This window comes from Musa acuminata, chromosome BXJ1-11, assembly GCF_036884655.1.
Source record: "Musa acuminata AAA Group cultivar baxijiao chromosome BXJ1-11, Cavendish_Baxijiao_AAA, whole genome shotgun sequence".
NCBI classification, from domain to species: Eukaryota; Viridiplantae; Streptophyta; class Magnoliopsida; order Zingiberales; family Musaceae; genus Musa; species Musa acuminata.
In genome coordinates, this window is record NC_088337.1 from 21,974,706 (window position 1) to 22,002,240 (window position 27,535).

The window sequence follows — 27,535 nt, forward strand, 5'->3', positions numbered from 1 at the left end:
ACTATTATTTTCTATTAAATATATAAAATACATGACAAATGAGCCAATCACTCAAGGCCACGTTGATCGCATGTGGCCCATAGATGATGATCAAATCCAGAGAGATACGATGAACCCTATGATCAACATGGCCTAAGCCAATAAATACGAGCAATGGATACGATGGACATCGTCCAATAATTTGATCTAAAACGTTGCACATTTCCCTCAACTACCACCCACATGTAACCATACCTTTACGTATATTTTCAGATTTGAACAAACTCTTGTTAGTGTTGCCCAACTAGTTCAACCAATTCAAACACCAAAACTAACTTAGATCTTACATTTATCGAGAATGCCCCTCTACATCTTACCCTTATTCCAACTCGAACAACAAAATATTGTACTAACATATTGATACAAGAACATCTCGATATAATGACTAAAATATTTAAAGTGCTTACATTAATCTCTTACTTATCCATAAAAAATCTTAATGTTGAGTTTAAATTAATTTCGAAATTAATTCAAAAATATTTATGAGATAAACTATATATCATTAAAAAGTTTATCGAGTTAGAAATGCAAAGCATTTGACATATTTTAATTAATTTTTTTAATAAAATTATATATATTTATCCACATAGATCAAACTAAATACTCTACCCGAGAATAGATAAAATTCTCTCTTATCTTTTTCTATTGCTAGGTGATATTTAAATATCTAATAGATATTAAATCTTCAAGTATCAATCTTTACTACCGAGAATGTAATTAGTTTTTATTTACTTGGTTTGAGAAGTGAGGAGTAAGTTCAAGCTTGGAAAGATGTTGCTTATATATATATATATATAGAGAGAGAGAGAGAGAGAGAGAGAGAGAGAGAGAGAGAGAGAGAGAGAGAGAGAATAAAGTATTTGACAACTCGAAGACCTTGCTCTGCTCTCTGGTCGGTTGCCCTCTCTTTTTAAATTATTTTCCATCCAAAATAAATCAAAGTGACTTTTGGTTAAAAGAATCTCATAAATGTATAGCAATTATGATGATGACCAATCTGAGCAAGTTGAAGATTTCAATTCAGAGACACATTAGGGAGAATACGCGATGGTTCTAGCAGCTACGAAGAGATCTTATTATCAAAAGAAAAGTTTGATTTTAACTCGATGTCAATGCAGTATTATCACCAATTTCTGTATGTTTTTGCGGTAATTATAAAAGAATGTATCAATGCAATATCAATGCAAACTTCACTATCTTCAGTTAAAGAATGTATCAATGCAATATCATCACATTATTCCATACATCGGCATGGATTCTTTTCTTTAGTCGACAAGTTCTCAGGTTTTCCAAAGGAAATCTTCAACAGCACTAGTAATCAGAGGAGATACCTGAAGTCCCTTCAAAAGGCAAGCTTACAGTTTTAGATAACAAGCTAATTCGGTTCAGTGCAATCTGAACTACAACCATTGCTGGGTTTTCAATTCTTCCACGCCTTGTAATTATTCCAAGCTAAATAACGCAGAAGTCAATACTTGTGAACCTCAAATAACTAAAAGCTATAATATATGATGAAACTAAAATTTGGGGCCATAATCTAGAAAGCACAAGGTATTTGTTGAACTATTTCCATCCTAGTTTCTTCTGAAAGATATAATCTAGGCAAATTTTTAACAGGAAGACAGGAGTCTAACAGGAAGAGAGAGGTGTTGGTCCAGAGTCGGATCATTTCAACTGTCTAATTTCCTAATTTGAAAAAGCTCCAAATGGATTCCAAACTTTAGGGAAAAGGAAGTATATAACTTACTTCTTCCTTTTTACTTTCACAAGTCTTTAAAACAAGAATAAATTGACCAACTGCAATTAGCATCATGAAAGACCTTTAAATGGGTTAACAGTCCTCCATTATCCTCCTTGCTTCTATATAGAATAGGTTCTGTTCAAACTCGTGACAGTTCATAAATATGATAATGAAGATTATCTAGTCCTTGGCTACAGATAATACATGCTCATCCTTCTCTACTTCTTATCATTTCTCTCTCCTCTTCTCAAATATAATCTTCTGTGCTCTCTCTGCCTCCCCTACTTTGGTTTTTCACCCATGCAGAAAACCACCTGCATTCTTCAGTAGAAATTAATGTGCCAATTCTTATTTTTCTCTGGATAAATTTTGGTACATTTACAAGTTTTTTATTCTACATCCTCGCTTCTAAAGTAGGCAATTAAGACCAGAAAATATGATAGCTAAATGAACATAAACATCAACCAAAGAGGCACAACTACAAGCCAGTCATATATGACACGAGATTGACAATTTTCTTTTTTGCATTTATGCCGATCTATGACTCGAATGGTGAGAATGTAGCTTTCTACAACAATGGAAAAAATTGTGCTGGTTGCAATCAGTATCCTAGATAAATATGAAATGATAGAAGTTAAGATCCTGGCACTATATAATTATTAATATGAACATGCAAATACAAGATCGATTTCAAAAAACATCAAATATTATGCCTATATCTAGTAAGTCTTGCTCGAGAATATATAGGTCCACTGCTTCTCTAAGATGGTGGCTCCTATATTTAATATGTCAAGTGCGTACTTAAGAACCTAACGAGTCTTGTTTAATATACAATTAACTTCTACACCACAAATAATTCCTTAAACAGAACAAACCATGTATTGGTGGTTCCTTACGAGTACGTGACCCAAACTTGCAAGTGGAGAACAAGAGGGTGACTTGTAACAATGAGAACATTTATCCTGCTAAGCCAAATCCAGTGGCACCAAGAAAAGAAATTATATTTTCCTGTGTTCGTAATAAGTTAAACCAAGCTAGCCAACTGGAATTATGTAGAGAACTTCATAAAGGGCAAGAGATGCTAAAGAAATAATATGAAACATTTTGATGAAGGATCACATCTAAATTGATAATCCTTATATTATCCAACATTGTTTATACAAGATATTGGCAAAAATCAATCTTATTCATTACGGACCATAATTGACAAAATAACAACGAGTTCATTAAGTTGCCATCATAGACTAATCATGGATCCTCAAAATAAAAATAACTAGAAGGGCCTAACCTCAAACATATGAGAGCAGCTTGAAGTAAATAACAATATAAACTGAGAGAGATACCACAGCACATATGTGCTGCCAGAACAGGAGTGCTGAAGCTTCCCTCACTGCATAATTCCTCAAGCTAGCAATGGCCCCCAACAATATAGCACTTGGTGTGGTATACTGCAATAAGAGAACAAAGCGGTACATCTGGTCTCCTTCAATCAAAAGATGCATCTTATCAGCCAACGCAACCACTCCAATCCCCACTAATGGAAGCACCAAAAGCCTTGTAACAACGATTCCAATTGTAGTTCTGATCCCAAGAGCTGAATCATTAGGACCTTCTGCCAACATTCCTCCAAGAATTAACATTACCGAGGGAACCACTGCTCCGGCTAAGATTTCCAGACTATCTGTGAAGAACGAAAGTGGTGCATCATAGCCAAAAACAAAAGCTTTAAACACTGGAACCAATCCCACTATAAGCGCCAATAAAGAAGCGATTGTTGGAGGCTGAAGGATGTGCCGTATTGGAGTCTGTTCTGCGACAACTCTTATCCTTTGTACAACTTTGGGTTCTGCAAAGCACCTAAGGGACTTTGGACTACTAGGCCCAGCAGTTGAACCTCCCTCCTCAGAAAAATCAATATCCGGAAAAGTGTTTTGAGATGATCCAGAAATGCTCATAAACACTCTGGCTATGAATGGTGTCTTGGAATGTGTTGTCTCTTTGTCTACCATTCCTGGCCACTCAGCTTCATGGAGCAACGGTCTACTGGCATTACTGATAGGTTCTTCTTTCTCAATCTCATTCTCTTCAGAAACAATTTCATAGTACTCCATTGGCGGTTCCATCATGTGATAAACAAATGTGTAAACTAAAATAACTGAGACCCATTGGGCAAATGATACATATGCAATCCCAGCTCGACGGCAATCTGGGCCAAACGGATTATCCGAGCTATGGCAGACCGATCCAACTATGGCAATTGGGAGATTGCCTGTGTTGCCAAAACCGGTCATGATAATGGTGAACCGGAAGAATTGAGGCGGGGGGTGACAAACGATGGCGACTATGTATCCAAGAGCACAGCCTATAGCGGTGCTAATGAGCACATTGATGGGCACAAACCACCAAAGCAAGACATCATCAACGGTGACCGACTGGCCGAGATGGACAAAAATGAGGCAGGGAAGGAAGAGGGCGAAGACAAGCTTGCTAAGAAGTTTGAATGTGGCCCTAGGAACGATTTGGGTTCGAGGGTGCGCGAGGATGAGGCCAATGACAGTAAGGCACAATAGCTTCATCAGGGGCACCACGGCCGAGAGCAAATTATCGCTTCCAGTGGCCATTCCTTGATCCATTCTAACAAAAATCACCAGGAATCTTCCTCTCTTTCTCGACTAATCACCAAGAATCCTTCTTTCCTCCTTGACTGAATATATACCGTACTTTCCACAAACATCAGACAGTACAGAACGCTATTCTCAATTTACCATCGGCACGCATCCGCTTGAGGATTTTTCTTCATGGATTCTGTAAAAGTTTTGGAACAGTTTATCAAAAATTTCCAGAATCCAAATTCCATCAGATTCATAAAAACAAAGAAATCACAACTTTGAATCTTATACAAAGATCTAAAACATAATATGTGAAGCAAATATCAAAAGAACAAATGAGATCTTTCATACAAAAAGTTGAATCTTCGAGATTTGAGACAAACATCGGATCTTCGCGTAGAACCAATCCCTAAAAGATACAGAGAAATCTAACAGACAAAGCCCATAAGACCGGCATCGGAAAGCTCACCCACCATGAAAAAACACGAACAGAGATCGAATCTCTTCGCAGAAACTAGGTTGGATTCGGAGTTCCCGGTCACAGATCTTCGAAATATACACGTCCAGACTTCATCGAACCGATCGCTGCATCGACGGACGCAAAGACATCCAATAAACAGCGAGTTGAGAGGCGTCGGGGTCCTCACCTCGACCTCCGCCTGCCCCTCCTTTTATGGTTGCTCCCCCCATGTGTGAAAAGGACAGGTTTAGCATATCCCGTGTTTACCTTGATCGTTGTTTTCAAAAACACTAAAACACGAACAATAAACACTTGTAAAATTTCAGGAAACAAGCGGAAATTTACCAAACAAGTTTAATATTTTACGGATTTAAGCACCTATTTATTTTGGTAATCCACAATTTATTTGTTCTGATCCCTTATGCAGCGTGTTGGACTCGGTAATAGGAGATCGGTTTAGATTAATATAATAAATTAATAGAATATGATGCCTTAATTGTTACTTTATTGGTGATCTGCCTACTCACTTGGCCTAAATTAAGGGCTTGAAATCTCAATTTGCAAATATCTTCAGATAAGAGGATTTGAAACTTTGTCATATAAAATTTTATTTTATTTTATTTTATTTTATTTTTAAAAGAATCCCTTGATTTATTGATTAAGGAATACCAACGTTGATTGGTCTCGTGCACAGCTTCCATCAGGCTTAATGCCTTGTTATGGTTCTACTACATGTAACTCGTTCCTTCTTGTCTCTTCTCAACTGTAAACAACATGGAACTAAGGGACATTGAAGATCCCGATTCAAATATGAATCTTGGTTGGTGATAGATGCACATTCACGTAGCAAGTAATGTACTCAAATACGTAAATGGATTTGGACTGGTACTATGGAAGCCACTCTTACGCCAGAGTTACCTTTATTCCAGAGTTAACTGGAACGTTCCAGTGGGGGCAAATCACGACCTGTATCTTCGGTAGAGATGGTATATTGTCGGGAAAGGACAAAAATACCAAGCGGCAGTCACATGGGGTTCTCTGCAGGAGTATAATAAAAATACAGAAATTAAAGAAATAAAATAACAAATGGCAGAGGACTGGGGTCCACCCGCATACCACACACACGGTCACCGATCACATGACCGCCATCACAATCCATGTACTTTACATCATGCTCGAGCAAGACAATTGCCATGATCCACATGATGATGGTCACATGCATCCCGTTCTCAACCCTCCGTAAATCCTACGAAGCTTAACGATGACCCTGCACACAACTGTACTGACACGGACTTAGCTTGTTTTGTCTAAGTCGTGCGGCACCCTCGCGCGTCCGTCCGCAAAGGTCAGCCTCCCCGAAGCCTCCCATTGTCCCTTAGGACCAAGAAAAGAGAGAACGGGTTAAAGAGAACGACTCAATCGAGATCCACAAGCAAACATGTCCGAAAAACACTTCATAGACAATGCAAATTACAAACAGACTTTACAAGCTCTGAACAGTGGCACAACAAAGGGTAAAATGGTCCATTACAGACCGAAAATCTCTCACACGTGTCCACATGACACAACCTTTATTTACAAGCCTAAAGCGGCCACCGACCCAACTAAAATGGGACTATCAAGCCTTCGGCCGTCCCCCTACATGCTGTACAATGCATGAACATACCAAAAGATACGGACATACATAAGCATTACATCAAACACCCTGTTTAGAAGTTTGTCCGTGACATTCTCCCCCACTTATTCCTTCGACGTCCTCGTCGAAGCCTTTGTCGACACTGCAACTCCTTGCCTCTGCTAAGTCTTCAATCTTCTGCTCCAACTGCAATGCGTCCCTGGGCTCCCAACTGCTCTCCACTATTGTTTTCGAGTAGTCGAACCTTTTGATCCGCCATGCTGCTTCAACTCACCAACGACTCTGACTCCGGTGTGGGGTTGGCTGAGTTGTGTTGATCCTTGTTGATTCCTGCGGATCCTTCAAATAAAGGAAAAGACCATCCTTACTACGCCAGTCTCTCGAATGCCTCATGCTGCTTGAATTGGGTGGATGCTTGTTGGAGCTTTTAACGAGCATCGTCTCGCAAACTTCTGAATATTTGGGTCCTTCCTCCACAAAATTTGCTCATTGACTCTTCTTTCACTTAGTTGTCACATCCAAGTAGGTTCGCATCACTTCCGCTTTTGATTGGCATTTCGTTGGGAAATGAAGCGGACAATCTACTCTTAGTAACACTGATCACCATTGGTGAGGATTTGACAACTATTGTCTTCCATTATCTTCGAAGGGTCTTTGAACTTTTGCAGAGCTCCTCTACTGGATAGATAAGAGAATTGGGGTACTCGGTTTCGCCCATTCTCTTAAGAGTTGAGAAGGCAAAGGTTACTTGACTTTGCCCGCCTCCTCGAGGTTGTACTCCATGCATCGAGCTGGTTACTGGCCTTCGCCTGCTCTTTGCTCACACTTCTGAAGCACTTGAAGCGTTTGCACTCCTTGCGTTGAGTTAGCTACTGTGATTCACCTTCTCAATGCCATTGAACTTCTGGAATGCAGGAAGTTTTCACCCCAACTTGGAGTAGTTCTCTCATAGGTTTGGTCGCTTCTGGGATTGTACCGTCTTCTCCATCAACCCTGCCGCCTACTCCCTTGAGTAGCGAAGGTACAGCACCACGTACTGCATGTTTCGTTCCTTGGTTCTGCACTCTTGCATGACCCGAAGTCCTTCACTTTCAACTATCTTGATGAGAAGCACATTGACACTAGTCTTACGAAGTTCTTCGGCCTCTACCCTTCAGCCTTGTCTCGGTACTTAGAGATTGCCTCTGCGTTCTCCACCTCCTCGGCCCCTTTCACGACCAAGCGCTCTCCCTCCATGAGAGCAAGGGATCAATGACTTTCACGGAAGTCCCGCCTCTACGATACCATGGCGCTGCCATGCCCATGGCCCTACTATCCGTCGCCTCGCATCTGCATCCCTTTTCTTCATGATAAGTAGAAATGTCTCCGTGGCACTCCTCTGAGTCCACCTTCATTCTAACTGATGCTTGATTTTGGGTAGCTAAGTCCCTTTGGACTCGTCGTCGCTTCCTCGCCCCTTTCGACCCCCTGCTTCAACACCTCTGTGTTCTCCAAGCAGTCCGTCTGGTCGATGGAGAGACAGACTGCAACTCCCATGCATGGCCTCTGTCATCACGTTGTAGAGTTTGCACCGATTCTATTCTCCTTAGCTTCCTTGGCAGCAACGTTCGCTTACTCGACCTTGTCCTCTGACTTGTCGGGCTCCCTTAAGCGAATATAAGCTCTGGAGTAGTCCAACTCTCCAGCTGCTTCGATCATACCGCTGTATGATCAAGTCCCTCCTATGGGACTCACTGGTACTTGCATTCGAACTTTTCCCTTGGTGGAACACAGCCCCCATATGCTGATGACCAAGGCTTTCATCTGATGGAAAATTCGATGTACGCACGGAAGACCCGCCTCTGCGGTACCATGGCCTTCACTCCTAGAACCCATAGCCCTTCTTGCCGTCGTGTTGTTCACCGAAGTGGAGCTTCCAGTAGCTCCCGATCATACCTCCGTATGATCCAGTCCCTCACGGGGCTCAGTCGTGTGTATCGCATTGCCACGAACTGTTCCACCATGATCCGCTACACCATGTCGCCTCCTGGTGACATCTCCATTGCATTCTGATCCTTGTGGAATAAACTCGAATTGTGAACCCTCCATGTGTGGCCTCTGCCAATACATCGCGGGGTCTCCTCCACCTTCGATTTTGTTCGCTCCTTTGACAATCGACCTTCATCCACCCACTCTTGGGTCACACCTAGATGAAGCACCGCTCTAGGACAGTACGTCGCCTAGTAGCTCCCGAAGTCCACCAACTTCACTATAATTTGTGCACCATTGTTTGGATCCTGGGCCTCTGCCCCTATCAGCACAATCTTCGCTACGCACCGCTTCCTTCATAGAAACTCGAATGGCAACACTATGGCATATTCTTCAAGAGTATCCGCCTCTGCGTCCTCTTGCCCCGTGCTAAGGCCTTCTGAACCCAACTTCGCCTCCGCAAATTGAGTCGCCTTAGTTCCTCCATCAAATGCTTCTTCGAGATAAGGTGCATGTGCCCCGAAGCTCCCTTCGTCTTTGGCACCATGCAAGATGAGTCCGCTCCGTCAGAATGAAGGACCCATGGAACAACATGATCCTACTCTTGCCTCTGCAAGAGTTCATGTCCTTGACCTCTGTCTAAGAAAAGCACTGTGCCTTTGCTCCATGTTCCAACTTCTATGCTAGCTCCCTTCATGCGGCTTGGGTACTTCGCCAAGTTACACCCAAGTTGCTCCGCTCCTCGTTTTTGCATTGAGTCGATGGTGGCTCTCGCACCCACCATTTCACGGGTCAGCCCTCTCTTGAGTCCGATCTCCACATCGACTCCAAGTGTACCTTCATAAGTTGCTTTAGGTCGCTCCCCCACTTGATCTCGCAATGCATCCACCAATGCATTCTCTCAAGCGAGATCATGCGACGACTCCTCGCCGCTTGCTCAGTCCATCGAGCTTCGTGGAGTTGTTGTTTGTTGAGGTACTCCTCCTCAATATGTGAGGTACATGTCACATGATTCTCCCTCTAGAGAGCCGAGACTTATCCCTCCTGGATAACTATCCCGTTGGAGCAACATCTATCTTCGTTTTGGAGACCACCATCCCCTTAGACTACTCCGAACTGCTGAACAAACTGTGCACTGTTCTGCCTCCTGCAAATGCACTTGCTAGATTGCGACTTCATGTCAATACAGCCCCCGCTGCATCCCTCAAGGCCTAGCAACATGCTGAACTCGTTGCACACTTCAACCTCCGACGGACATATCCTTCACATGCCGAAGAGAAAGTTTCAATGCTCCATGGCGCCGAGTTTCGGTCGCCTTGGGATGGCCACGAACATTCCATCGTCCGCATACAAGCCCATGCATGAGTACCAAATTCTTCGAGTTAGCAATTCCCCTCACCTCTGTGAGCTTTGCATAACTCTTTTGGTCGTTGAGCAACTCATTCCACCTTGCATGGTCTCATTCTTGCCGAGCGCCTCGCTTGCCTAGAGCACCATCAAGTATAGTTGTTAACGTTGAGCCGTAGCTCAAACTCAGCCATCCCAACCTTTGTGCGCTCCAAATTCTTCCAAGCTTGCCTGTTCTCGTGGTGCCTCTTGCGCGAAGGGTTGGCCATTCCTCTGAATGCCAATCTCAGATGCCCGCTCCTCTGAGCGACTATTTTCCCTACATCTCCATGCCCGTTTTCCCTCAAACGGTCGCGTATGTGCTGACTGCCCTCAACGCAGCTCCGCTAGGTCCCCCACGTTTGCATGTCAAGTGTTTCTATGAGTGCTTGTCCCGGCTCTGATACCATATGACACGGACTTAGCTTGTTTTGCCTAAGTCGTGCGGCACCCTCGCGCGTCCGTCCGCTCAACGCAGCTCCGCTAGGTCCCCCACGTTTGCATGTCAAGTGTTTCTATGAGTGCTTGTCCCGGCTCTGATACCATATGACACGGACTTAGCTTGTTTTGCCTAAGTCATGCGGCACCCTCGCGCGTCCGTCCGCAAAGGTCAGCCTCCCCGAAGCCTCCCATTGTCCCTTAGGACCAAGAAAAGAGAGAACGGGTTAAAGAGAACGACTCAATCGAGATCCACAAGCAAACATGTCCGAAAAACACTTCATAGACAATGCAAATTACAAACAGACTTTACAAGCTCTGAACAGTGGCACAACAAAGGGTAAAATGGTCCATTACAGACCGAAAATCTCTCACACGTGTCCACATGACACAACCTTTATTTACAAGCCTAAAGCGGCCACCGACCCAACTAAAATGGGACTATCAAGCCTTCGGCCGTCCCCCTACATGCTGTACAATGCATGAACATACCAAAAGACACGGACATACATAAGCATTACATCAAACACCCTATTTAGAAGTTTATCCGTGACAGTACGGTGGATCGTATGACCCCACACACACAACCGTCCGGTGGATTGTATCAGGATGGGTTCTTCGTTCAGATGTCGGTATGTTAGTATAAAATATATAATCAAAAAAAATTTTATCTGATCTACAAGTGCTTCATAGTCGGATATGAGATATCAATCTGCAAAGAGAATTAGATTATTCTTCTCTCGGATATCATAATATATTGAAAGGGCCTCAAGTGGTAACTCATTGTCATTATAGCTCCCTCCTCCTGGTTGCATGTTCTTTAGGAGCCACTAAATATGTTGTACTTGTTGGGCTGACAACCCATAGTGGGCTTTAACAATCCACATCCCACCTCTCTTTCTCTAAACCCTAGATTCATATTAGGAGAGTGCGGGGGCTACGAAAAGATAAGGAAGAGAACAAGACAGAAAAATAAGAGAAAGAAAGAGAAGAAAATAAGGACAACGTAGAGAGGCTGTTCTCAATCATCTATGCAGTGTTCTCATCTCAGGTTAGATCAAATCTACAAAACATTCTTGCTGTGATTACTTGAGGAGAATTTAGATATTGTACACAGTAACGCGATCCTTGTATCTCAGTTATTCTCTTATGATTGTTGCTAGAGTTTTGTGTAAGAAATTAAGATTTGTATATTCATTATTCTCATAGTTGATTATCTTTAGTTTGCCCCGTGATTTTTACCCTTCACATTAGAGGAGTTTTCCACGTAAATCTTTATGTCATATTTGATTGTGATTTCTATTTAATTCCGCTATGGTCTACTAATATTTGTTCATATAGAAAAGTTTAGTTTCACTTTATATCTCATCAACTGGTATCAGAGCAAGGTTGTGGTGATTTAATTTTATGTTTAAACATGAAGATAAATAGTGTTTCTCGCATGATTAGTTTAAATAGAAACAATTAGATCATATGGAGCAACTAGAAGGCTTCAAAGTCAAAGGTAAAGAGAACTTTGTTTGCAAGTTGAAGAAGAGCTTGTATGGGCTGAAGCAAGCTCCAAGACAATGGTACAGAAAATTTGATTCATTTATTACTAAAAATAGATACAAAAGAATGGCTTCACATCATTGTGTGTACATCAAATGATTTGGTAAGAATTTTTTTATTCTCTTACTTTATGTTGATAACATGTTTATTCTTGGGAAAGATATATCTACAATTAAGTCATTTACAATCAAGAAAAAACTAAGTGAGTCCTTTGCAATGAAGGACATGGGGCCAGCAAAGCAAATACTAGGTATGCAGATTTTCCGTGATAGAAAAACCAAGATGATTTAGTTGTCACAAGAGAATTATATCGAGAAGGTATTGGAAAGGTTCGGTATGAGTAATGCAAAGCTAGTTGATTCTCCTCTTACAGGTCACTTCAAGTTATTCTTAGAATAGAGTCTGTCAAATGATGAGGATAAGGAGAAGATGCAAAAGGTTCCTTATGCTTCAGCAGTTGGAAGTTTAATATATGCAATGGTATGTACGAGACCGGACAACACATATGCAATTAGGTGTTACTAACAGATTTCTTGCAAATCCAGGCAAGGGAGCTTTAAGGTTTGTTTAAGCTTTGGAGGTGGATCACCTGTGTTGAACGGTTATACAGATGCAGATATGGTAAGAGATATAGATACGAGGAAATCCACATCATGTTATGTACTTACTTTTATAGGGGGAGCTATGTCATGACAATCCAGATTGTAAAGGTGTATTGCTCTCTCCACCACAGAGACAGAATATATTACTGCTATATAGGTTTGCAAAGAAATGTTATGGATGAAAGAATTATTATAAGAATTGGAGCTGAAATAGAAAAATTATGTAGTGCATTGTGACAGCTAAAGTACCATCAATTTATGTAAGAACTCAATATTTTATTCCAAGTCAAAGCATATAGATGTCATATACCACTGGATTCGAAATGTATTTGAAGAAAAGCAGCTGCAACTTCAGAAAATTCACACAGATGATAATAGAGTAGACATGTTGACAAAAACTTTACCAAAAGAAAGACAAGAGATATGCCGACAACTGATGGGCATGACTTCACATTAAGGAGTCATGAGATAGCCTCCTTCATGGGCTGAAGGGGGAGGTTGTTGGGCTGACAGCCCATAGTGGGTTCAACCGATAATGGCCTTTAACAGCCTACCCCCCTTTCTTAAACTTAGATTCATATTAGGGGGGCATGTGGGGCTGCGGAAAGAATAGGAAAAACTATAGTAACGAGGAGAATACTACAGCCACATGATTCCAAAGATAAGGAGGAGAACAAGACAGAAAAACAAGAGAAAAAAAGGGAAGAAAACAAGGACAATGCAGAGAGACTATTCTCAATTATCTAGGTAGTGTTCTCATCTCAGGTTAGATCAAATCTATAGTAAATTATTGCTGTGATTACTTGAGATAGAATTTAGATATTGTGCACAGTAACATGATCCTTGTATCTCAGTTATTCTCTTATGATATTCTCATTTTAAGTTAGATCAAATCTACTTTTGTGGAGAATTTAGATATTGTTATGTAATCCTCATAATCCCAATTATTCTATTATGATTGTTATTAAGATTTTGAGCAAAAAATTAAGATTTGTATATTCATTATTATCATAATAAATTATCTCTAGTTTATCCTATGATTTTTACCCTTAAGAAATTTTTCATGTAAATCTTGGTATCATATTTGATTATGATTTTCATTTAATTCCACCGACCTGTTAATATTTGTTCATATACAAAAAAAATTTAGTTTCATTAACAATAAAACTAATTAGAAAACACCTAACACAATGAAATAAATGATACAGCTTAATCGCAAGTGGAAAGAGGCACAGATCTAAATGCAAGAAACAACAAATGTTTATTATTTTTTATTTAGCGAAAAATATCCTGCAGATCAGAAGCTTGCTACAGGGTTCCAATCAGCAATGGCTGGTGAGAATGGAACACAATTCCATCAAAAAATGGTATCTTAGTTGGGGTGCATGGGTAATCATGTGCACCGTGGGGATTATTTCGAATGAATGAAACTCTTGTTTACGAGGCAGATTCCTTTACAATTTTCTCTGCCTTGGCTATAACTTCCTCGATGCCCCCGACCATGTAAAATGACTGCTCCGGAAGATCATCGTACCTCCCATCCAACACCCTGCGAACATGGAAGAAGAGAAGTTATTAGTACAAACTGACAAGACAAAAATGCATGCAGATAGATTGGAAGTGAATGTGGACTCTTCCGACATTAAGCACCTCACGATCGCAAGATACAAAATCTATGATCGAAAATGAAATTTTGGTACATAATATGACAGTGCATCATAAGTCTTAGAACTTTGAAGGAGTACAACGATTATTAACACTGCTCTGTAAGACATCGCAATTGATTAGATTTGTCATCACCAGGAAAATTGAACTACTGATGAGCAACAGTGCATTGATAACTTTAAAATATACATCATTTCGGAAATATGAGCAAAAAATAAAAAAAGGAAAAATTGCATTAGTGATGTTAGTAACTCGAGCATTCAATTCACTTGAGCAACAGTCAAGAATATCAAAAGGTTAAGGTAACTTTTCTATAAAATCAGAGCATGTGCCTTGTGAGACTGTAACTTTTCTATTAAATTAGAACAAATGCTTTGTAAGGATTCCAAATAACAGGTAAATGAGTTGTTGGGTACACAAAAAATACATAGAATAATATGATCAAACAGTCAACTAAAAGCTTCAGGTACTTGCAGCACCTTAGTACGCGAACAATTTTTACAGTAATCACAGAGAAAATTCAACACAGAACTACTCAAGCACTAAAATGATACTCGCTAAAAATACATAGAATTATTTGGCCAAACGGTCAATTAAAAACTTCAGGTACTAGCAGCACCTTAGCACACAAATAATTTTTACAGTAATCATAAAAAACATTCAACACAGAGCTACAGAGCTATTCAAGAACTATATTGAACTCATCAACTAAACTAAAATAACACTACATTCTCTAGTCCAGAAAAATTGCCATTTCCTAATTGGTAATTACCAAAACTGAGGACTTAAAAGTTAATGACCAAAAGTGAGAAGCTTCTGTCAGGTCAGTCCAATTATTTGTTAGCTAGGTTGGGATCTTGTAATGTAGGTACAACAGGACGGAATTTTCATACTACAAAACAACAAAATTTAAACGAGATAAGTCATAATAAGTTTGTTCAATTGTTCCTTCAAATATTTTCGTCACCTGGAAACTGTTAACACTCTCCTTCAGTTCCACATACTTTCCAGGTGCACCAGTGAACACTTCAGCAACATGGAAAGGCTGGCTCAGGAACCGCTGGATCTTCCGAGCCTGAGCCACAGTTAATTTGTCATCTTCACTTAGTTCATCTATTCCCAAAATTGCAATAATATCTTGAAGATTCTTGTAGTTCTGGAGGAGCAGTGCTGTAATGCTCTTCACCCAATATATGAGGAGAAAGCATTCTAGATGTAGAATCAAGAGGTTCAACAGCAGGATAAATACCAAGCTCAGAAATCTAGCAAGGAGACAGATCTACGTTAATGAAAAATCAACTAAGAGCAAAAAAGTTGAACATAAATATGATAACCAGGTAAAAGCACCTGTCGTGACAACACAGTTGTAGCATCAAGATGGGCAAATGTAGTCGCAGGTGCAGGATCTGTCAAGTCATCAGCAGGCACATAAATTGCCTGTACAGAGGTAATAGAACCCTTTTTTGTTGTAGTGATACGCTCTTGAAGTCCTCCAAGATCAGTAGCCAATGTTGGTTGGTAACCAACAGCAGAGGGTATACGACCAAGCAAAGCAGACACTTCGGAGTTGGCCTAAAAATGAAACTCTAAGAAATTTAACATCTTGAAACTTGAACCAGCTTTATAGATATTCAGTTCAGATTCTTGAAGGCTCACTTGAGTGAAGCGGAAGATATTGTCTATGAAGAGAAGCACATCTTGACCTTCAGCATCTCGGAAATGCTTGGCTACTGTCAACCCAGTGAGACCAACACAAGCACGAGCACCAGGAGGCTCGTTCATTTGACCATACACAAGGGCACATTTACTCTCATCCTGCCGCATATTAGCAGAAGAAACTCAGTGCGACAGTAAGATACCTGGTGCTCGTTCATTTGACCATACACAAGGGCACATTTACTCTCATCCTGCCGCATATTAGCAGAAGAAACTCAGTGCGACAGTAAGATACGGCAGTAGTGGTTATAGCATTAAAAAAACAAATGGTCATGAACCTGCTTATCACCAAGCTTGATCACTCCACTCTATCATTTCCCTGTACAAGTCATTGCCTTCTCGGGTACGTTCTCCAACACCAGCAAATACAGAGAAACCACCTGGAATGGTGGTAAGTAGTGAATGTAATGTTCAATTGTAGAATATCATCAGACAAAAGGAAGTAACCCTGAGAGACCAACCATGAGCCTTAGCGACATTATTGATCAGTTCCATAATAAGTACAGTTTTCCCCACCCCAGCACCCCCAAAGAGCCCAATCTTACCACCTCTCTGGTAAGGTGCAAGAAGGTCCACCACCTGTAGTAGAGAAGAACAAGGCATTTAAGTAGCAGGAAGTACTCACAGGATGTGCTGGTTAAAGACTGGAAAAAGGAGCACACAGATCAGTTTATTGTAATATACAAGATATATGTACTTTGATTCCAGTAACAAGAATCTGCTGTTCTGTTGCCTGCTCGACAAAAGCAGGTGCTTCACGATGGATGGGAAGGAAGTGGTTGGTCTCTAATGAGATAGAAGAAAATGAAAGTTAGTCATAAACATCAATGTAGTTATACAGCAATATAAAAAAAAAAGTACTACTAGAGATGATCAAGCATGGGAAGCTTACTTATTTCACCCTTCTCATCAATAGGTTCACCAATAACATTTATGATTCGCCCAAGGGTGGCCCTACCAACGGGTACCTGAAAATGAATTTACAACCACTGAACCACATAAAAGCAAACAGATAAAATGAGAACATGTTCCTCATTCCTGAGTTGCTGGCAGAAAAAGACACTCTAGTGAGTGTCTTCCTTGATCAAGTTTTCATGCAAAAAACCATTTTTTATAAGTTTAAATAGGGTTCTTCATGCAAATAAAGGACCCTACACTTCGTACTAGCATGGAACCAAAGCTTTCCCTGATGGGTTTCATCAAATATATTGATTTTCATTGTTTGTGCTTGTAGTAGTCGAAATATGCCTTAGGGATGTGTGTAAATAAAAGAGGGTGGTATAAGGAAGATTGGAAATAAAAGAGATCAGAAGCAGGAAAACCATTAGACGAACACCATCACTATAGAAATCATTTCAGATGATGCTAGCTGTAATATACCACTAGTAACCAATTAAAAGCACTCTTTCATACCATTCATCATCTAGCGTATTGCAGAGTATATATACCTTGGCTCTCTTGTTGCATTGCCATGGGTTTGTAAATCTAAAAGAAAAGTAGAAGACAATAATAAAAAACATTTAAATTTTGATCCTACGTGAAGATAAGCAATACAACATCAACAAATATCATCAAAGTTTGTTAGACATTCCACCAAACATTTTCAAATTTGGAGCAATCAGGTTTTCACATTGTGCCAATTCTGTACCTTAAATACCAATCACCAATTTGACCAAGAAAACATGACCCAATGTAACACAAGTCAAAGAGTCATGCAATCCTAATCACACTACTGAAGGTGTCATCAAAATCAGCAATTGGGTTAGAAAACGTCTGTAGAAAATAACTATCATAAATATGTTTTTAATTGGGTGGTCAGTCATACTACTCTTTCATCAAAAGCAGAACTTGAACTCACCCATATCCAACATCTGCGGGCATCAGATCTAGGGTGATCACACGAGACAACCTCATATCGGCTCTGCGTTTGACCAAGGGAAAAGAGATTGGACAGTAGGACTTACAGTGATCGGGGAACCGGTGTTCAGAACCCTCTGCCCTCGAACAAGCCCCTCGGTCCCATCCATGGCGATCGTCCGCACCATGTTCTCCCCAAGGTGCTGCGCCACCTCCAGCACCAGCCGGATCGAGTGGTCCAAGACCTCGAGGGCGGTCGAGATGGGGGGCAACCCCTCATCGAAGCGGACGTCAACGACGGCGCCGATCACCTGGCAGACCTGGCCAATGGCGCCAGCCCCGGTGAACTCGTCGGTGATCTTTCCACTGGGTGCAGCCGCGGCCTTCGGCGGCGGGGCCTGTTGGGCTGATGGCCCATATTCAGCCCATGTGGGCTTTATCAGCCCACAGCTCACACCCCCTCTTAAACTAACCCTAATTAAAATTAGGGGGGTATGGTGGCTGCGTTTTAGAGGCAGATTAAAGCTATAAAAAGGCAGCAACGAGGCAGATCTTTGTAGCGACGAGATTCCAAAGAGAAGAAGGAGAACAAGGCAGAAGAGGAAGAGAAAGAAAGGGAAGAAGACAAGGACAACGCAGAGAGACTGTTCACAATCATCTAGCAGTGTTCTCATCTCAGGTTAGATCAAATCTACAGTAGGCTCTTGCTGTGATTACTTGGGAGGTTTTAGATATTGTGGGCAGTAACGTGATCATTGTATCCCAGTTATTCTCTTGTGGTTGTTGCTTAGGTTTTGGGCAAGAGATTGAGATTTGTATATTCATTATTCTCATAGTGGATTATCTCTAGTTTGCCCCGTGGTTTTTACCCTTCACATTGAAGGGGTTTTCCACGTATATCTTGGTGTTCTGTTTGATTGTGTTTCCATTTTATTCCGCTGCGTATTTTGGTCTTCTAGTATTTGTTCCTATACAAAGGTTATTCCTGTTTATATCCCCATCAACTGGTATCAGAGCGGGGTTTTGGTGATTTAATTTTTGTATTTGAACATGGAGGCCAGTAATATTTCTCGCATGATTAGTTTGAATGGAAATAATTGGATGATATGGAAACCAAGAATGGAAGATCTCTTGTATTGCAAAGATTTGTATGGACCTTTGCAAGGGGATAGTGCAAAACCTACAACTATGATAGATGATGAGTGGAAGAGGTTAGATCGAAAAACAATTGGATTTATTAGACAGTGGCTTGATGATAGTGTATTTCACCATGTTTCTACTGAAATTTCTGCATATTCTCTTTGGAAAAAATTGGAAAGTCTCTATGAAAGAAAAACAGCTGGCAACAAAGCTTTTTTGATCAGAAAACTTGTGAACCTAAAATATAGAGAGGGTGCTTCTATTGCTGAGCATTTGAATGAAATGCAGAGTATTACTAACCAGTTATCCTCTATGAGAATGTCTCTTGATGATGAGTTGCAGGCATTGTTACTTCTCAGTTCATTACCAGAAAGTTGGGAGACACTGGTGGTTTCCCTTAGTAATTCTGCGCCAGATGGTATTGTCACTATGAGTCAAGTAACAAGCAGTTTGTTGAATGAGGAGTTGAGAAGAAAGAGTTCGGCAACATCTCAGAATGATTCACAGGCACTTATCTCAGAGAACAGAGGAAGGTCAAAGTCTAGAAGCAGTTCACGTATGGGTAGGAGCAAGTCAAGATCAAGAAAAGATATTGTTTGCTATAACTGTGGTGAGAAAGGACATTACAAGAACCAATGTAAGCAACCTAAGAAGAACAAGAAAAAGGGAAAAAAAGTGGAGTCTACAGAGTCAAAGGATAATACTACAGCTACAGTGCAGGGTGGTGATTATTTGATTTTGTCTCCTTCTGATGATATTTTTTCTTGTGTGTGTCAGGATCTTGAGTGGGTGATTGACACAGGTGCTTCTTATCATGCTACACCACGGAGGGAGTTTTTTGCTACATACAGGTCTGGAAACTTTGGTGTTGTCAAGATGGGCAACTATGGCACAGCAGACATCATTGGCATGGGTGATATCTATTTAAAGACCAACCTTGGCTGTAAGTTGGTACTTAAGGATGTGAGGCATGTGGTTGACTTGAGGCTAAATTTAATTTCAGTTGGAAGACTAGATGATGAAGAGTATGAAAGCAGATTTCACAGAGGGCAATGGAAGCTCAGTAAGGGTTCTCTTGTTATAGCTAATGGAAAGAAATGTCATACTTTGTACAGGTTGTAGGCTAAAGCTTATGGTGAGCAGTTAAATGCTACAGAGAAAGACTTCAGTATGGAGTTGTGGCATAGGCGATTGGGACACATGAGCGAGAAGGGGCTGCAAGCTCTTTCCAAGAGAGAGGTATTACCAGATCTCAGAGGTATACATATGAACCCTTGTATTGATTGTTTGGCTGGTAAACAACATAGAGTTTCATTTGCTAGTGCTGCTTTGTCTAGAAAAATGCATGCCTTAGACCGTGTTTATACAGATGTATGTGGTCCTTTGAGGACAAAGACTCCTGGTGGATCTGTTGATGTTTTTGGTATAAGTGGTGCACTTTATTTTGTCACTTTTATAGATGATTTTTCCAGGAAAGTTTGGGCTTATGCTTTGAAGACCAAAGATCAGGTTATTAATGTCTTCAAAGAGTTTCATGCCAGGGTTGAAAGGGAGACAGAAAGGAAATTGAAATGCATAAGATCAGATAATGGTGGTGAGTATATGGGATTGTTTAATGACTATTGCAGGTCGCATGGGATCCAACATGAGATGACAGTTCCTGGTACACCTCAGCATAATGCAATTGCAGAGAGGATGAACCGCACCATCATGGAAAAGATCGGATGTATGCTTTCACAGGCCAAGCTACCCAAAAGGTTTTGGGATGAGGCTTTGAGGACTGCAGTTGATGTGATCAACTTATCACCATGTACAGCCCTAGATGGTGATGTTGCAGAGCATGTATGGTCAGGGAAAGATGTTTCCTACAGGCATTTGAGAGTGTTTGGTTGTCGTGCATTTGCACATGTTCCAGATAATGAGAGGTCCAAGCTAGATGGTAAGTCTAAAGAATGTATTTTTCTTGGTTACTCACATGATCAATTTGGTTACAGGCTTTGGGATCCAGAAAAGCAGAAGGTGTTCGGGAGTAGAGATGTGGTCTTCTTTGAGGATCAAACCTTTGAGGATTTGAAGAAGAAGGCACCAGCCAAGACTTCTGTAGAAGGATTAGCAGATTGTGACCCAGTTATTCCTCCAGTATATCAGGGTGATGGGGGAGATGTGCAGGAAAATAGTGTAGAGCCTGATATTGATTTACCTGCAGGACATGTTGAGCAAGAAGAAGTAGGAGAGCAAGTTCCCGCAGAACCTCAATTGAGAAGATCTTCTAGACAACGTCAACCTTCCAAAAGATACTCTACAGATGAGTATGTGATGCTTACTGATGCAGGTGAACCAGAGAGTTACCAGGAAGCAGTTGAGAGTGAGCAGAAAGAGAAGTGGTTAGTTGCTATGCAGGAAGAGATGGATGCTCTTCAGAAGAACCACACTTATGATTTGGTGCTGCTACCAAATGGAATGAAGGCCTTGAAGAACAAGTGGGTTTTTAGGTTGAAGACTCAAGAATATTGTTCTCAACCAAAGTACAAAGCTAGATTGGTTGTGAAAGGCTTTGGTCAAAAGAAAGGTATTGACTTTGAAGAGATATTTTCTCCTGTTGTTAAAATGTCTTCTATTCGTGTTGCTCTTGGTATTGCTGCTAGCCAGGACTTGGAGGTTGAGCAGTTAGATGTGAAGACAGCTTTCCTTCATGGTGATTTGGAGGAGGAAATTTATATGGAGCAACCAGAAGGCTTCAAAGTCAAAGGTAAAGATAATTTTGTCTGCAAGTTGAAGAAGAGCTTGTATGGGCTAAAGCAAGCTCCAAGACAGTGGTACAGAAAGTTTGATTCATTTATGACAGAAAATGGATACAAAAGAACGGCTTCAGATCATTGTGTGTACATCAAATGGTTTGGTGAGAATTTTATTATTCTCTTACTCTATGTTGATGACATACTTATTCTTGGAAAAGATATGTCTAAAATTGATAGGTTGAAGAAGGAACTGAGTGAGTCTTTTGCAATGAAGGACATGGGGCCAGCAAAGCAAATACTAGGTCACTTCAAATTGTGCTCAGAACAGAGTCCGTCAAGTGATGAGGAGAAGGAGAAAATGCAAAAGGTTCCTTATGCTTCAGCAGTTGGAAGTTTAATGTATGCAATGGTATGTACGAGGCCAGACATCGCATATGCAGTGGGTGTTACTAGCAGATTTCTTGCAAATCCAGGCAAAGAGCACTGGGCAGCAGTGAAGTGGATTTTTAGATATCTCAGAGGGAGCTTTAAGGTTTGTTTAAGCTTTGGAGGTGGACCACCTGCGTTAACAGGGGGAGCTGTGTCATGGCAATCCAGGTTACAAAGGTGTATTGCTCTCTCCACCACAGAAGCAGAATATATTGCTGCTACAGAGGTATGCAAAGAAATGTTATGGATGAAAGAATTCTTACAAGAATTGGGGCTGAAACAGGAAAATTATGTGATGCATTGTGACAGCCAGAGTGTCATCCATTTGTGTAAGAACCCAATGTTTCATTCCAAGTCAAAGCATATAGATGTCAGATACCACTGGATTCGAAATGTATTTGAAGAGAAGCAGTTGCAGCTTCAGAAAATTCATACAGATGACAACGGAGCAGACATGTTGACGAAGACCTTAACAAAAGAAAGACAGGAGATATGCCGATAGTTGGTCGGTATGGCTTCACATTGAGGAGTCATGGGACAGCCTCCCTTATGGGCTGAAGGGGGAGGTTGTTGGGCTGATGGCTCATATTCAGCCCATGTGGGCTTTATCAGCCCACAGCTCACACCCCCTCTTAAACTAACCCTAATTAAGATTAGGGGGGTGTGGTGGCTGCGTTTTAGAGGCAGATTAAAGCTATAAAAAGGCAGCAACGAGGCATATCTTTGTAGCGACGAGATTCCAAAGAGAAGAAGGAGAACAAGGCAGAAGAGGAAGAGAAAGAAAGGGAAGAAGACAAGGACAACGCAGAGAGACTGTTCACAATCATCTAGCAGTGTTCTCATCTCAGGTTAGATCAAATCTACAGTAGGCTCTTGCTGTGATTACTTGGGAGGTTTTAGATATTGTGGGCAGTAACGTGATCCTTGTATCCCAGTTATTCTCTTGTGGCTGTTGCTTGGGTTTTGGGCAAGAGATTGAGATTTGTATATTCATTATTCTCATAGTGGATTATCTCTAGTTTGCCCCGTGGTTTTTACCCTTCACATTGAAGGGGTTTTCCACGTATATCTTGGTGTTCTGTTTGATTGTGTTTCCATTTTATTCCGCTGCGTATTTTGGTCTTCTAGTATTTGTTCCTATACAAAGGTTATTCCTGTTTATATCCCCATCAGGGCCGAGGGGGCAGGGGCGGCGGAGGCGGCAGATGTGGCGTACTCGACGGCACGGGAGAGGAGGAACCCGGTGGGGGAGGGGCGGGAAGAGATGCGGGCAAAGGGGGTAGGAGAATGGTGTCTCGTCGCCGGAGATCGGCGAGCGGAGGCGCGGAGGAGCGAGGCGAGGATCCGGCGGGAGGCCATGGCCGGACGAGACGCCGAGGTTGCCGAGATCGACGGGTAGTAGATCTAGGGTTTGGGCAAATGGGAGAGGGAACGATCTCGCTTGCTACTGCAACGGAGCTTCTCCTGCTGCCCGAGGGTTGCTGCTGACGCGGTAGGGAACGAAAGAGAAGAAACAGGGGGCGTGTAATGATGATGACGATGATAATAATAATATTATTATTATTATTACCTTTGTAAATAAACTGACGCATAGAAACGTCCGTGTGGAGTAAAAAAGGAAGGCGCGATATGAACCAAAGAAGAGAGTGAGCGATGAGGATGAGGCCGCCTAGGAAATTAGTCGTACGGAAGAAAATAAAGTATCCACGGGCATATAGGTCAACGCTCGTATTTTGGTTGATGGAGCAAGCATTATGACATCATTAGCGCAATCCAATATTTAGCAACACGCACACTATATATATATATATGTATATGTATATATATATATATATATATATATATATATATATATATATATATATATATATATATATATATAATGAAAGTAGTAAATAATTTTTATTATTATGGCTATTAAATTGATTTCTTTGCCCGATGACCAATGACAGTTAACTCAAGAGAAGAAAGGGAAAAATAAAACACGTGGAAATGGAAAAAGAGGCTTTTCTTTCATCCCTTGTTTGTAATCCTCTTCCTCTTACCCATCAGGGATTTAATTGGTATGTCCAAAACCTATCCTTTATTTCATAATTTCTCAAATTTCACAAGCTCAAAGTCCAATAATTAATAGTCGATCAACTTAGTACTTTAGAGGCGGAAAGTAAAAGACGAAATGAAAAATGGATTTCACAACAAAGAGAAGTCGAAAATATTCATGAAAATAGAGATGCACCAAACAATAGTTTCATGTTGTTTTCAACAATTTTTCAGGTGCCATACTGTAACAATTGCATTCTCTTCTCTGCTTCTCATTGCAGTTCTGACGGCCAGAAGCTTACAGGAGCTTCACATGATCATGCCATCATGTTGCAGTGTCTTTGGGGACGGTGGAGTTGATCACTCTGTCCTTCGCCTTCCTAGCCTGAAAGAATATGAAACGCCATGAATGAATGCAGAAACAAAAGTACAAGCGAGAAGGAAGGGGGTTCACAGTTAGCATTAGCAAAGCTTTAATCCCCGCCACAACGGCATCCAACATCGTTGGAGAAAACAACATGTATACTCTCATCCCCTGCAGCTCTGTTCACAGAACAAAGATCCAGTGGAGTTGAAGTAGGCAGTATCTTTGAGGAACAAGATCAGTGGGGCACTTACTTCTTTCTCCCAGTTAGTGCAATAGGCAATGGCCGAAAAGAGCAGCACTTGTACAAAGAGGCCACATAATATTCCCATCCAAAGTCCCTGTTGTTTACCAAAGACATTTCATAGACTATAATAGTAACACCAACAACATACTCTAACGCAATTTACAGAGTCAGAGAAAGGTAATGATGAAAAAGAGTCTCTCTCTCACCTTTCCTCCAACATGGAGGACAAACGCTAGAAGGAGAGCCGAAGGAATGCCAACAATGTAATAAGCTCCAAGATTAACTAAAGCACCAATCTTTTGCCACCCGCATCCTCTGGCAACACCTACATGTTCCAAGGAATACCAAGGTATGGAGTTCTGTAGGGGCATATCCAATTCCTACATGAACAGGAATGGATGGAGACACCGTACCTGAGAGCACACATTGCATTCCATCCAGCAAGTTTGAGGTTGCGAGGATTGGCATCATAATGGCCACATATCTTACGACTTCTTCCACGTTGCTGTATGCATAACCCCAAATGCCTCGCGCCAGAATCATGGTTAAGCCCACTATCAATCCTTCTGTGATGGCCAGGAATACCACCACCTTTACTGCTAAGCTCGCAGCTTGTGGATGGCCAGCACCAAGTTCATTTGAAACGCGTGTACTAGGAGGCAACAAAAGGAGCAGCAAATTAAGGAAACTAACGATGTGGAATACGAGAAGAGAGATTAACTCCTCTTGGCTCATCTCACCTTACTGCAGCACCAAGGCCAAAAGGGACCATGAACACCATGGAAGCAGTGTTGAGGCTGAGAGAAACAAGTGGAAGTTGTAAGCATACAAAGCCGTATCAAGTACAGCAGCAGCAAAGTTGCACAAGTCAAACTCGCCTTATCGACAAAACTGATGTTTCTAGCTTTGGATTTGGAAGAATGCCCGAGAGAAGCACGAGCAACTCGAATGACCAGAATTCAAAGCTGTTGCAGATTGTGTTATATATACATATGTATCCATCGAGAAAGACTGTCGAACAATATGTTGCTTACCAGACCATAGTAGCTGATGGAACAGCCAGTTTGATGAAGCTGGACATGTCATGTAAAGCCTCTCTCGAGAAGCCAATCCAAGTCTTCTTGCAGGCAGGAGATAGGCTGACATATAGTGCTAACAGCAACACATTTGTCCAGTAAGAGATGGAGATTGCCACAGCTGCACCTTTGCTTCCGAGGCCAGACTTGTACACCAGAAGCCAACACACAAGAACGTGCGACAGAGCTGTGACGCCGGTGCTCAGCATCATAGGGAAGACAATGTTCTGGGTCTGCAGGAACCTAACATGGCACTGTAGGAGTCCATATGCGAAAATGGTGGGAATCATCCACCGAGCATACAATCCAGCTTCGGTTGCAATCTCCGGATCTTGCCCGCATAGTTTGAGAATCGAACCTGTGTAGGACCAGATCACAGCAACAGGAAGACTTACTAGTGTTAGGGCAAGCATGGCTCTCTGCATGTGTATGCCAAGCATGTGGTACTGTTTTGCTCCGAAGGCTTGTCCACACATTGTATCCAATGCAGTACTCATCCCCAACTAGCCAATCAAGAAAGGAGATGTTGAGGATAAGGTGGATCAGCAGAATCCAGGACATGAATGGATGATATCAGGAATCATTCGACGGTGCTAGAGACTTCTTGGTCCAGTTAACACAAAGCAAATTACTAACTACGAACCCAATGTTGGGGAGGGAGGAAATAAAAAACCGAAAAGAGAAATTATCAAACATCAACATTCAGAAAAAAAATATACTAAAAAATCAACATAAGATTTAACATGGTTCGATAAATTCCGCCTCTCATGGAGATGAAAGGATATATAGGTCTGATGAGATCTCAGGTTCCTAATTGTTAGAAAGAAAATGGCAGAGCAGAGCAAGCAGATACGCATACATACCAAGAAGCTGAAGCCAGTGACCCCAGCGAAGGAGGTCGCCATGGAAGCACCAGAGAGGGCAAGCTCCCCAAGATGGCCAACGAACATGACTGATATGACCTGAAGAATGTTCTGCAACAAGCTCGATGCTATTAGCGGCCCCGCCAAAAAGAGTTGCCTCTTGATCTCGGCGAAGAACTCTCCGTCACTCTTCAGGCCTGCTTCGGTCACCCCATCAGCACCAGAGACAAGGATTTCGGTGTGGCCTGGGATCAGAGGCGAATCCAGGCCTGGCTTCTCCATTCTCTTGTGCTTCTTCCTCCCTTCTCTCCGCAGGAGGCGTCCTCTTTAAAGTAGATGGAGGACGACCGGAGCCGCTCGGAAGGGGAAGGGAGTCTGATCGATCCCCCTAGTCGATTACGACGTACCCGATAAAGTCAACCTCCCTTGTTGAACGGACAAAGCGGTGACGCTGCATGTACGTCCCACTTGAGCCGGGCAGCTGCTTCCATTCGTATGGCCGGTAGTGGAAGACAGTGGAGATGGGATCTCCAGTCCTCACGTTGGACGCTACCGCAGTGACAAGTCCTATCGATGTCGACCGATTGGGCCATGTGTTGGATCCTCATAGTCCATAATATCTCATACGTGTCACTGAACAAGTACAAATTTCCCTGCATGCGTCGGCTCTTTTTATGTCAGTCTAAAAGAGTGGAATCTTTTCGTCCAATCGAAGAAGCAAAAAGAATTCTTTGATTAATTGGCTTCAAACTTGGAGGAAAAATAAATGTTTCGAACTGTTTTAGCAACTTCTTCAATCTAATAAATTTCTATTTGGCTCGGATCAGATCATATGACAAAATGATTTGATCTAAAGATGGGAGGATGGATAGAGTCGAAGAATCGTTCTAATTTTATCGAATATTTTCGAAAAGATAGTTGATCATAGTATCAATTATATATTTATGATTCTTTTATATCTAAGGTTTAT

At 41.5% G+C, this 27,535-nt stretch overlaps 2 protein-coding genes and 1 pseudogene across 5 annotated transcripts; all 3 read right to left on the minus strand.

Moving 5' to 3' along the window:
- Positions 1–2,882: 2,882 nt before the first annotated feature.
- LOC103971343 (protein PIN-LIKES 2) lies at positions 2,883–5,045 on the minus strand. 2 transcript variants are annotated; one of them, XM_009385337.3, is made up of 2 exons: positions 4,863–5,045; positions 2,883–4,585 (listed from the first exon to the last, which is right to left on the minus strand). In XM_009385337.3, exon 2 carries the CDS (start codon positions 4,411–4,413, stop codon positions 3,070–3,072), a length of 1,344 nt encoding a protein of 447 aa, XP_009383612.2. In that variant the 5' UTR covers positions 4,414–4,585; positions 4,863–5,045; the 3' UTR covers positions 2,883–3,069. The 2 variants fall into 2 exon arrangements, with proteins under 2 accessions (XP_009383612.2, XP_009383614.2); XM_009385339.3 differs by having other exon boundaries at positions 4,741–5,045.
- Positions 5,046–13,680: 8,635 nt separating this feature from the next.
- Positions 13,681–23,463, minus strand: LOC135597270 (ATP synthase subunit beta, mitochondrial-like; annotated as a pseudogene).
- A 677-nt stretch (positions 23,464–24,140) lies between these two features.
- LOC103971344 (protein DETOXIFICATION 16) lies at positions 24,141–27,125 on the minus strand. 3 transcript variants are annotated; one of them, XR_001976402.2, is made up of 9 exons: positions 26,566–27,125; positions 25,661–26,205; positions 25,505–25,591; positions 25,367–25,423; positions 25,040–25,278; positions 24,833–24,951; positions 24,634–24,720; positions 24,470–24,558; positions 24,141–24,400 (listed from the first exon to the last, which is right to left on the minus strand). XR_001976402.2 is itself a non-coding variant. In XM_009385340.3 (8 exons), the coding sequence occupies exons 1-8, from the start codon at positions 26,845–26,847 to the stop codon at positions 24,341–24,343; spliced, it is 1,476 nt and encodes a 491-aa protein (XP_009383615.2). In that variant the 5' UTR covers positions 26,848–27,125; the 3' UTR covers positions 24,141–24,340. The 3 variants fall into 3 exon arrangements, 2 of the variants coding, with proteins under 2 accessions (XP_009383615.2, XP_064946065.1); XM_009385340.3 differs by lacking the exon at positions 24,470–24,558; XM_065089993.1 differs by having other exon boundaries at positions 24,141–24,558.
- Between the last annotated feature and the right edge of the window lie 410 nt (positions 27,126–27,535).

Coding starts and splice junctions, on each gene's coding strand:
- LOC103971344 (XM_009385340.3), bottom strand. CDS start 26,847: ATGGAGAAGCCAGGCCTGGATTCGCCTCTGATCCCAGGCCACACCGAA. Junction 26,206..26,565: donor TCACTGGCTTCAGCTTCTTG/GTATGTATGCGT, acceptor TTGATTGGCTAG/TTGGGGATGAGTACTGCATT. Junction 25,592..25,660: donor CCATCAGCTACTATGGTCTG/GTAAGCAACATA, acceptor AATCTGCAACAG/CTTTGAATTCTGGTCATTCG.
- LOC103971343 (XM_009385337.3), bottom strand. CDS start 4,413: ATGGATCAAGGAATGGCCACTGGAAGCGATAATTTGCTCTCGGCCGTG.